The sequence below is a fragment of the Cebus imitator genome, unplaced genomic scaffold (assembly GCF_001604975.1).
Source record: "Cebus imitator isolate Cc_AM_T3 unplaced genomic scaffold, Cebus_imitator-1.0 Scaffold35, whole genome shotgun sequence".
Classification (NCBI taxonomy): Eukaryota; Metazoa; Chordata; class Mammalia; order Primates; family Cebidae; genus Cebus; species Cebus imitator.
In genome coordinates, this window is record NW_016107350.1 from 7,920,803 (window position 1) to 7,933,162 (window position 12,360).

The 12,360-nt window shown below is 41.0% G+C and overlaps 1 protein-coding gene across 1 annotated transcript in view; it reads left to right on the forward strand.

Annotated features, from left to right (window-relative positions):
• Positions 1-6: 6 nt before the first annotated feature.
• Positions 7-12,360, forward strand: part of MARCHF11 (membrane associated ring-CH-type finger 11) — a 118,289-nt gene continuing 105,935 nt past the window's right edge. The window contains exons 1-2 of the mRNA XM_017524663.2: positions 7-658; positions 1,694-1,849. Coding sequence (XP_017380152.1) covers positions 131-658; positions 1,694-1,849 — 684 coding nt within the window. The 5' untranslated portion in view covers positions 7-130. The remainder of the gene's footprint in view (positions 659-1,693; positions 1,850-12,360) is intronic.

The window sequence follows — 12,360 nt, forward strand, 5'->3', positions numbered from 1 at the left end:
CCAGGCGCCCGGACCCCTTCCCCCTCCTCCCCTGTTCCTCCCTCCGGCCCGCCCCCTCCGCGCTCTCCGCGCCTGCAGCCAGAGCCTGGCCCGCCAGCCTGGCGGGCAGGAGGGCGGCGGCGATACAGCCATGAGCTTTGAGGGCGGCCACGGCTGCAGTCGGTGTCGCGGGGCGGAGAGTGGGGACGCCGAGCCGCCCCCGCAGCCTCCACCGCCGCCGCCGCCACAGCCGCCGGGAGAGCCCGCCCAGGTTCCCGCGGCCCCGCGCTACCTGCCGCCGCTGCCCGCGGCCCCCGAGACCTCCAAGCACGCCGCCGGGCAGAGCGAGCAGCCCGGGGAGGTGGCCCCGAGGCGCAGGGGCGCGGACGAGCTGCCACCGCCGCCGCTGCCCCTGCCGCTTGCCGGCCAGGAAGTGGCAGCAGCTGGCGACTCCGGGGCAGGTCCGAGGCGCCTCCCGGAGGCGGCGGCAGTAAAAGGCGGCCCCGCGGAGTCTGAGGCCGACGCGGGAGGCGAGGGCGATCGGCGGGGCGCCGGCGACCAGCCCGAGACGCGCTCGGTGTGTAGCAGCCGCAGCAGCAGCAGTGGCGGCGGCGACCAACGTCCGGGGCACCAGCACCACCAGCCCATCTGCAAGATCTGCTTCCAGGGCGCGGAGCAGGTAAGGCCCGGCGGGACCGCGAGGCAGCCGGCGGCGGCTCCCACTCGCGCCGGTGCAGCTTTCAGCACCACGGACAGCGCACACCTCTCTCAGTTTGCCTCCGAAGAGGCTCCTCTGGTTCCGCTCTGTGAGCGCTGGCTCCAGCGTGCGTTCTTTCCCCTTTCCCTTACTGTGAAGGCAAATAAAAATGTCCCAGCGGCGAATACTGAGCTTAATTTCATCCACACTTCTTTTTCCTTCCTTCTACAAATGTATCTTGAGACGTATGTCATATCACAGCCAGAAAGAGCAGGATCTTTCCTTATTGCTAATTTTGGTGACTTAATCTCAAGTATGTGAAAAGCATGTGATAGTTTTTGCAAGAGAAATAGGAACGTACTTTGAAAGAAAGGCTATTATGCCAACAATGTACTTTATATTCTGTCAGCAACACAATTCTAAAATTATAAACATCATTGTAGGTGCATGCAAACTTAGAGTAATCATGCGGAAGAAAGAATAAGTTTATGTCCCTCACAAATGTGTGGTCTGAGAAAATAGGTGTAATATTTTTAAAAGTAAGGAAATTGCATACGAATATACAAGCTTTCAGGAATATAGTGCCCTAAGTCAATATTTATGATGCTACATTTAGAAAAAAATAAAAGCATAATGCTGCTTTCTGGGATGCCATGCGTTTCTTCTTTAGCAATGATTAAGAATAACTGCAGAGGAAATGCATCTGACCATCCACTTAAAAGTTATTAAAGAGATTTAATAGTACAGCCTTCCCCCACGGGTATTGGGAGCTATATCTTGCAGACATTTTGTATGTTGGTAGAATGTTTATGTCATAACTCTAAGCAATATCTTTGAAATAGTTTTAAGACTTTAGTTTCAGTCCCATCAGAGGGATAAAATTTTAATTTCATTTTCTAGGATAGAGCCTGATGCTGTATCCTGAGTAAATGGCTTTGAAAGAAAAGAAAGGAAGCATTAGGTTTTTACAATAGATACACAGACACAAGTATTCACACTGAGCTGTTTTCTTTTTAGGGTGAACTGTTAAACCCCTGCCGATGTGATGGGTCAGTTCGGTATACACATCAGCTGTGCCTGCTAAAGTGGATCAGCGAGAGAGGTTCCTGGACCTGTGAACTCTGCTGTTATAGATACCATGTTATAGCCATTAAAATGAAACAACCTTGCCAGGTAAGCAGCTTCAACATTTATTTTTCCTGAAATAATTTTGTTAACATGAATGCACTTAAGCTTAGTTATTACTGAGGATACTTACTTATGCTATTTAAAAACCTTTTGTGCAAATTACAGTAAAACCAAGATTTAGAATTTGTAAACATGTGTTTTGAGAAAGCCATGACATTTTATCCAAGAAACTCAAAAGACATTTTAATCAAATGGTTTCCTTTATTAATTTGTTACTTATTCATGAAATGATACTCATTTTCTAAAAACACAAGTTGGTAGCATGACTTATATCCTACTTAAATCAATTTTATTTATTAGAAAACTCTTTTTATTTTCTAAAAAGGCAAGTTGGTATCATGACTTATACCCCACATAAATCAATTTTATTCATTAGAAATGTTACACAATTGATTTTATTAATATTTTGGTAACTTAAGCATTTAAGCCCTAATGGGCTCCATTTATGGAAAACAGATACAAGTAAAGGAAAACTTTACTGGTATGAAAACTTTGGTTAAACCTATTAGTTCTAATCTGAATGCTCTTTCCACTTACCCAGGCTTTCTTTTTCATATGATGTTCTTTCGGGGTTAAATTTTGGCTGATTTTCTTCTTTGCTGTATTCAGCTACAGAGTGGATGCAGAAGTATTCCCAACAGTTACTCTCAATAATACTACTGAAATAGTATTCTTACATATTCTTAAACTTTTTGTGTGTAATCACACAATACACATAAATCTACAAATGCCCTGGAAAATAGGCTTAAACATTTATTGTTAAACAGATGCAGGTTCTTTGAACAGACAGGTAGAATATAAAATATTAAGAATGACATCTTAAGGAAAAGCAGAATATTGTGTCATTTGTGATATCTGGTAGGCTGAAGTTAAGCAGACATAAAAGAATAGGGTTCAAAGCAGACACAAAGGAGTAATGAAAGGAAAAATAATAGGGAATTGCAAAGTTGGGAGGGGGAAAATGTAATAAACTCTAGTGTTCCTTGTTGCTATCTAAATAACCCAGTTTGGTTTTTATTCAACAATGTGATATAGGTGGAACTATAAGTGTTTGCCGAAGGAACCTGGAAGCTGAATTACTAGTGCATTAATAATTTAAATTTCATAGTTTAAAATTTTTGCATCCTTTATATAATTTGCAATTAATTTGCATCTCTGATAGTCTCCATTTAAGGCATGATTAGCAAGCACAAAATGAAAATATGTATTTCTCAAGCTGACCTAAGGCTTATGAATAATTTGGAAAGAGAAAACATAAATAATATGGATGAGTGATATTACCATGCTGAAGACAAGCACAAACCTGACACCTTTTCCCAGAACCTCTGATTGAATTACTGGGGTATCCGTTTATGAATCCATCATAGTTGTCTTGAAAAACAGATGAAACCATTTTCCAAGACTAGTATCTAAGTAGTATAATTGGATTTAAAACAGCTTTATCAATAAAAATATGTGAGAAAATAATAAGAGTTTTGGACTCTAGGGAAAAGTTCCCCGAGAAGAGCTATGGTCAGACTCATTGGCTGAAAGAGAAGACTATTTCAGAAACTTGAACTTATGGCAACTATATGTTAATTCATTTGGGATGATTAATTTTGAAGTAAATAGAGATAAGCACTTGATGCACATTTTAAAATAGAGAAGAGATAAAGAGCTGGGCAAAAAAAATATTTACTAATTTTAATCCTATAGCAAAAAGAATTGGTTACTATTGTTTCATTTACAGAAGATTCAATAGTTATTTTTAAAAAGTAACTCCACAAACTTGCATATGATTTTCCTTTTCCCCAAAAAGAACTAAAAACCAAAAATTAATCTGGTAATACTAACCCATTTAGGATTAATTTTATTATGACATCTGTAAATACCACTATTATCTGTAACCTGATCTGATTGTTGTAGTGACCTACAAAATCATATTTAGAAACAAAGCTGATATGAATGTGGTGATGACAGCTCAGAACATGCTGGGGATGAAATAACTTTCCATGACTGCATCAGATACACATCAAGCTTGGTACTTTTAATGAACAGAAATCAGTTGTAAATTTCCCCAAGTTTGAATTCTAACATATAGGAGTAGCTTATACTCAGATAAAGTTTAGCTGTTTGTCTGACATTTCTGTTATGGATGACTCATAAACTGAGCATTCACTGAAATTCTTAGTTTTCTCCCTTGCTGGTGTGGAGCCAATCCCTTGTAAGCAGGTGGTTTCTTGGATGTATATATACAGAGAATAAACAATGATAGTCACAAACACTTTGCCAGGTACTGTTCTAAATGCTTTATGTATATGGATATTGATACTTAATCTTCATGACAAGTCTAGAAGTGAGGAATATTATTTATATTTTACTCAAAGGGAAACTGAGGCACAGTAAAGTTAAGTAACTTCTACCAGGTACCTATCTAATAAAAGGCAAAGCTAGGATTCAGGCTTAGTCAGTCCGGCCCAGGGTCCACTGTCTTAGCTGCCCTGTTGGAGAGTGTGCTTCTCAGTCCCATCCTAGCCACCTTGATGTTTCTGAATCTACCATGACTTGTCCTGGAAAAGGCGGGAACTAGTTTCAACCTGGGTCTCTAAGATGGGTTGGAAAGGTTTTGACTGTCTATTGTTGCATAACAATCCATGTCAATACTTGGTTCTTTAAACAGCTATCATTTATGATCTGTTAAGAGTCTATGGGTTGCTGGAGGTCGGCTGAGAAGTCTTTTGCTATGTGCCGCATCACCTGGAACTATCTTCATCCAAAGGCTTTACCAGGTTGGAACATCCAGGAAGGCTTGCTCATTTGACCTGGTTTTGGCTGGAAGCTCAGTTAGGGCTGCCACCTGGTATCTTAGTTCTCTCTCCATGTGGCTGCTGCTTCTCACTGTGATAGCTGGGTTCCAAGTGCATAAAAGTGAAAGTTACAAATGTCTTAAGTACCAGGATTGGAAGTGACGTGGTTTCACATCTGCTGGATTCTTTTGTGTAAAGCTAGACACAGGCCCAACTCAGATTCAAAGGAAGGGGAAATAGACTCCACTTCTGGAGTCTGGCCCTCCGCCATCTTTATCCACCATAGGAGATAGCTTCTAAAATGGCCCTGCCTTCCTGACCTACTCTCTGCATCTGGTCCTCATGAAGTCCAAGTAGATCAGCACATTTCAATGTAACTTCCCTTCCAGAGCTCTGAACCAAAGGAGGTTAAAACGATGTATGCAAGCACTCACCAGTGGTGCTTGATATATAACCTCAAGCACTTTCACAAGTGAGTATTACCATGTTGTATTTCCTTGTGCTCAGAGAAAGATGAGGACAAAGAAGGCAAGGAGCAGTTACCGGGAAGTAGGTGTGTGTGAGGAAAATGTGCTGCAGTGAGCCTAACACCTTAGTTTTACTTGTTATTCTCATTGACATTTGAATTCTTTGAGAATTGGGGTCTAACCTCCCAATTTCATTGGATTTCACTGACGCTCAGCAACGTGACCCAATAGAAAGCCAGCAGATGTATCCTGTACAACATAGTTAAACCTGAATTGCTGTATCATTAGCAGTAGGAATTAATTAAGACATTTGAGGAAATTAAAATGCATCGACTTGCAGAATCTATTTTATTTATTAACATATCCAAGATGACACATTAAGGACAATTTAAGAGTAGAGGCTAGCTCTGTTCTGAATCTGGTCTAAAATTAGTGAAACGGATGAACGTGTAAGATCGGTTTTATTTTGAGATGTTGGTAGCATTATACATTAATTAAGCCATATTCCAGCTTATGAATGGGTTCAGTATTTTTTCCAGAGGCATGATGGATCTTTGAAGAGGTAACATTTATGGGATAAAGTACTGTATGTGAAATTTTGAACTTTCTATAAAAGACAGACTGTATTGCCTAAACAAAGAAAAAGCTATGTAAATGGAAGGTAATATCTGTGTTACTTTAGACAAATTACTTAAACTCTTTGCATCTCCCTTGACTCATCTTCAGAAAGGAGATGGCAATGGTACCTGTCTTATCCCTTATTTTGAGAATTACACACAAAATATGTATGAAATGCTTAGAGTAACACCTGGCCCGTAGCAGGTTCCATTTAAATGTTGGCTCTGGATATTATGACCTGTTCAGTCAGCTAAGGGGTGGGGATCTTCACTTGCTCACTGCCACAGGTCCTTCCTGTTTACTTCTCATTGTGTCACCAAAGTGAAGTTAGTTGCTCCTCTTCCCATATCATTCTTTACCCTTGGATTTTTATTCCCTGCTCTTTCTGGGATCCCACCTTGGTTTCCGACCAAATCAGTTGACATCTGTGATGAATGAATCAGCATTTTTAAAAGCAGGTGTAATGAGATATAATGATCTCAGTGCAGTGAGCATATTTACTCTCCAGATGTCCCTCACCATGGGTCTTATTTATGTCCTTACTGGAGTCTACTCATGATTGGAGCAATGAGATGCTTTTAAATGTGGCCAAGCACAGGGCAGACCTATTCAAGGTCAGGGAGCCATACTTTGTTTATGTTCCAAAGCCATGCTTTGGAACAGCTCCTGTCAGGTGGGGTGCCTGTAACCTGTGAGTAGGTGGGAGGTTAGTGAAGTCTGGGATCCCTGGGGGGCAGTTACAGAAGGGGCAGTAGCTGAGCATCAGTCACAGGGAGGCGTGGTGTTCACCAGCTTTCCTTCTTCTTCCTCCTCCTTCGTTTCTTGGAACACTAGAGGAAAGGACCAGTGTTATATGCCTGCCTTGCCTACTTGGGAAGGGATTGAGACTTGCAGGTGGTCCATAGGCCTTTTCAGGGATTAGACTCTGGCCATTGTTATTGGCTTATATTTTTTATTGGCCTTTCCCTTACTGCTTTTCATTTCAACTCTTCTAATGTGCTGTCAGCAGCAGATCTTCTTATAGCAGTTAGAATGACTCGGAAATCTCTTAGCAAGGAGAAGGACTTGAGATTTTTTTTTTTTTCATTTTTATCCATGTTCTTAAAACCCTAGGATTTATCATGCTGGATTTGAATCAGAGGGGAATTAGACAGCAGGTGGGGGTTTATTTGGCTATCCTTCTTAGGTACAGTTTCCGGACCTTCTTATAGGACATAAATAGAACTTTAATTAACTTTCCGAGGAAGCCATGGTCATTACTTTTCAAAATGGAGCTCCATCATGAAAGGGGCATTTCCACCTTCAAAACTGACTGTTAGAAGATGGTAGCTGACACACTAGGAGGAGCTGACAAATTATCATTGAAAACTGACTTTGGTTTTGAAAATGTATGAAGAAAACCTCAGAGCATGAACTATCAGCATTGCATGCTGTCACTTGAAATCATTCAAGACATTTGCATTTCGTGGCTTAAAATTGTCTGCATGTGTGCAACCCTGTGACGCAGTGAGCCTCCTCTTTGACTTTTTCTCTAACTGCTGCTCTTGCTACCATTCTCTGTGGATTTAATAGCAAATGACAAGCTGAGAGGAGACTTTTTATTACCATACCTGAATAACTAAAAAGAAGGATGCTCAGATGTAAGATTTAAATGTCTATCCTGGAATATTTTGTAGGTAACTAAAAATGTCAAAATGAACAGCATATCACAAGGCAGCTTTCTCACCTTAGGAGTTGTTTTTGTTTCCTTTGCTTACTAATTTTCAAAACATAAGAATCTGCATTTTACTCACTAGAACAGATGAATGATTTTCTGCTGAATAAAATATGTAAATTTTACTTTGTATACTGCTATAGCCATCTAATTTACTGCACTGACTACATGTACAGTGATTTTGCAGTTTCTCCTAAGCCAGATGGTTCTAAGACAGTGGTAAAAGGAGCCGAAGGCCATTTAGGGCATTGTGCTCTGGTATTTGCTTTAAACTATTTAGAATGAGGCTTGGGGACAATATGGACCCTGCAGGTGATACCCCTCAGGACTTCCTTCTACTTTTCTACATATTCCAGCCCTTGTAGGTGCATCCCCCCGGACACATTCCTCTTCTCTGCTTTCTTTGCCCCTCCACTCAGCTTCCTGTAGAAGAAAGAGCATATTCCTAGGCAGAAATGGGTTGACTTATGGGTTAAAGGAAGTCAGGATGGCAAGAAGATTTGGCAGTGGTTGGGTAGAGGAACCTTGTCATGACTCCAAGCTGTCTTCACTGGATAACATTTGTATTACTATTTAAATCAGCAGTAGTTAGCAGGCTTTTCCTTTGCAGGGTCAGATAGGAAATATTTTAGGCTAAGAGAGTCATCATAAGCTACCGTCATAGTGTGAAGGCAGCCGTAGACACTGTGTAAATAAATGAGCATGGCTGTGTTCCAGTAAAACTTTACTTATAGAGACTGAAATTTGAACTTCATATCATCTTAATGTGTCAAGAAGTAGTATTCTTTTTAAAAAAATGTTTCCCCTGCCATTAAAAAATGTAAAAACTCATGGGCCACATAAAAACAGGGGCAAGTTGGGCTCATCCAACTGCATTTGGTAGTAATTTAAACAGATGAAGTATTGATATGGACTTAGGATTTTTATGACTTCTTAGAAAATTCAGTGGGGGAGATGTTTCTAAATTTCTGTGTTAATTTGTAATTTTGAATGAACTCATTGTAAACTTACATTATTTAGAAATGGTGGCATTTTAGCTCCATAATGAAATGCTGTTAACTTCTAAATATTAAAACCATTGCTTCTTTGAAAGTTTCTTGGTTGTATCAGACTCAAATCCTGAATTCTGAGGAGTTGCTTTAGTTAAGTCAGGAGTGGAAAGCAGGGGCGTCTCAGAGTAAGTGTCCTTGGAACAGGTCGCTGTTCTTTTCTCTCCCTGAGTCCTGGAATACATTTTAGAGAATGCTCTTATGCCCCGCCCCCCAGGCTGTGTGCAGCCCAGCAAATATCCTTGGAGTATTCCCCTGTGAATGTTTTGAAATGAGATTATTTTAATTTGCTTAGGGTTTCCAGGCTTATGTTCTGAGGGACAAGCATAGCAATGAGCGGGACAGGTTTTAGAGCAAATTACATAACCAAACTCAATACTGCTGACATTCATTTTCTCGGCCACTTTGTGGGCATTCAATGAGTATTTATGGTATGAATGAATAAATGAATGAATAGATGCCACATGAGTGTTTTTGTAAGGTGGCCAGAGCCATGGAGGTGATGTTATTTTTGCCGTGAGAATATGACTTAAGAAAATCAAATTGCATTAATTACTCAAATATTAGCCAACGAATAGTCCTCAATTTTCCACCTCTTATCAAGTTGATCTTCTAATAATGCTATTCTCAAGTTTCCTGGGCAAGTATGTTCAGTTCTTCAGACCACAGGAAAAAGCCTTGAGAGTAACACAGGGATCTATTTTTTAAAACCTAGAATTTTTTTTTTATAAAAGCTTCCAGTGAGATGCATCTGCTCTTTTCAAAAAATAAAATGTCATGAAAAAAGACTGTGAATGTGGAATTACCCATGTGTGACACCCTCACTTTCTTGAGATTGTCATTGGTTGAAGAGTTTCTTCTAGCATTTGTTCAGGGAATTTGAATAATTTGTGAGAAATTTTACCATAGGATCATGGATATAGATGAGCTGCTAAGGGTGTCTACTGGATATACATTTTGGGTGTGAAATCTGCCACCTGGCTGAAAACAAGGTGACTTTTTTGATGAGCAGTCTGCACAGTTGTAACATAACTTCAAAAATGATTTTCTGCTGGTGAATACAATACTTAAACCCAGGGAGATGTAGCCAGAGAACAGGCTATTTCCTCCTCACTAACTTCCTGCTTTGCCTTGGCATGTAGCTGTGCTGTGATGTGACTGATGTTTTGCTAAAGGGATCTGTATAAAGGAAACTCAGCTTCTTTCTATTTTGGGACCTTCTGAGAGTAGAATGGGATGACTCTGAGGGCAAAATGAGAGTGCTTCCGACCCTTCAGAATAGCAGGGAATGGACTGAGGAGTACATAATCACCTACAATTACAAGTAAATGGATGGCAGACACAGAGGAGTTGGCCAAGAAAAACTGCACTGTGGTTTGTGTTTTCTGTACCCTTGGATATTTGACAACATCTTCCCTGTGAGCATAACTCATCATTCAAAAGCTGTTCCACATGATTTAGCCAAATAAAGTTGATGCAAGAAGAGGTGGACTGGAACCTCTTATTTGGGAAGACATGACAAAAACCTGGAAACATTTCTTATAGGTAAAGTCAATAAGGGACCTTACTGAGGACACATTTCTTACTCCATCCTTCCCTTAGGAGTGGGATGCCTTGAAAACTGCCATCCAAAAAGATGCTTTCTCTCTAGTTTTTACCTCTTTGAGTTGGTTCGTTTTGAGTGGTGATACCTGGACAATGGATGGATGAACCTTCATTATAATAACAGAGTTCCATTGTTGCCTTATTGGGCCTTTTAATTTTTCTTCTGTTTTCGGTATACTGATTTGGTACAGGTGGCCAAGTGCTTAATTTGGGCACGGAGTGTTTGTGGGGGGATGCTGCCCATGAGGATCCAGCTCTCACTCCAGAAACCCTCCTGGCACTTTTATGTTTTATATGGCCTTGAAGTTGTGAAAGATTTCATTTCCCTACTCCATTTGTGTCTTGACTCTGAGCTGTAGAATAGTTCAAACGAATAAGGGATTATTTCAGAAAATGTACACAGGTTTGCCTTGGTTTGTTCAACCTGTTAAGAAGGAAACATCTTGCACAGAACATCAGGGGATTTTACTTAGATTCTTATTAACCAATTTCCAGAGACCACAGGAAATACTTTGGCCCTGTTTCCTCCCCCAGCTCTCTCCCTAGTATTAACTTGTTTCCTATGTTACATTTGTAGATTTTTTTAAAAAACATAAATATGTATACAAGTGCCCTCTCTATTATTTTTTTTAAATAAAGGAAATAAAACTCTTAGAGTAGTCAAGAGCACAAGGTTTTCCAGGCCTGTATTGAGCCTTTAGTAAATACCGGTTTCATCCTTCTTCCATCTCTTTCCTCCTCTTCCTAACGTCTCCTGACTCTCATCTGTTGTGTGGGGATGACTAGGTGGGAGATTTGCAGTGAGACCTGCAGCCCCATGGAGAGAAGGGCACAATGAACAGGGCGGAAGTCTTTGCCTGCGTGGCATTCCCTAGGACCAACTATGCCAATCTTTCTTCCCCTGGAAGCAGGAGGAAGCTTTGAATGCGAAACCACCTTTCCGTATCCACCTAAACAGTCCTAGCTTTCACAGGGGTCTCTCACTCGTACTACCATGGCTTCTATTAAATTCATTTTCAAATCTAGATGATTTTCAGTAATTTGAGAAGTTGAAAGACATTAAAAAATGCTAAGCCAACAAGATTACAACTAACTGTGCCAGAATTTTTTGGGTAGCTGTGGGTGACATGGTTCCTAGGCTACAGAGTGAAAGATGCTTTGATACTGAAACATTTCTGAGTGATTTGGTGAAACATACAAGCATGGGTGATGAATCTCTCTGCCTCTTGTCTACCTTCTCCCCTCAACCTGAATACTGCTAAGACTGAAAGCAGTATCTGTTACAGAAAAGAAAACTTGTAAAAGAAATATGGCTCTCTGTTTTGAGCATGATTAGGCTCTACTACAGTAAGCTTCAGGGGAAAACACCAACCATCCCTTGAAGTGCCTGTGGGGAGAATTCCAGTATGAAGTGTTGATGGGTGCGTGATTATTCATATAACATGACACCGTGACGGATCAGTATGTGTTTGCTTATTTTTTGGTCCAGAAGATGATTTTACTCATGATCTAGGGGTAGCCTCAAAGTATTCTCTGTTATTTTCTACTATGAGTTATATAATTGGTACTTTTTTATTGATTCTTTTTTCATTTATTCAACACATTAACCACTACTACACAGCAGACACTGTTCCAGGCCCTAGAGTTACAGATTTGGTTAAAACAAGCAGGGCCTCTGCTTCTAGGACTTAAATTACTGAGGGTGAGGAACAGAAGAAAAACAAGTGAGCAAATAAATACAAACAATATCTAATTATAGATTCTGTTAATGATGCTAATGAAAATAAACTGGGTGTGAGAGTTAATTTTATGTGTCATTGGGAGCCCAGGTATTTGGTCAGACAGTATTCTGGGTGGGTCTGTGAGGGTGTTTCTGGGCAGATGAACACTGGAATTGGTAGACCTATAAAGCACACGGGAAAGGAGATGGCCTCCCTCATATGGGGGAGCCGCAGCCAGTCAGTTGAAAGCCTGACTAGATAAAAAAGGCTGACTGGCCGGGCGCGGTGGCTCAAGCCTGTAATCCCAGCACTGTGGGAGCCGAGGCGGGTGGATCACAAGGTCAAGAGATCGAGACCATCCTGGTCAACATGGTGAAACCCGTCTCTACTGAAAATACAAAAAATTAGCTGGGCATGGTGGCGCGTGCCTGTAATCCCAGCGACTCAGGAGGCTGGGGCAGGAGAATTGCCTGAACCCGGGAGGCGGAGGTTGCGGTGAGCCGAGATTGCACCATTGCACTCCAGCCTGGGTAACA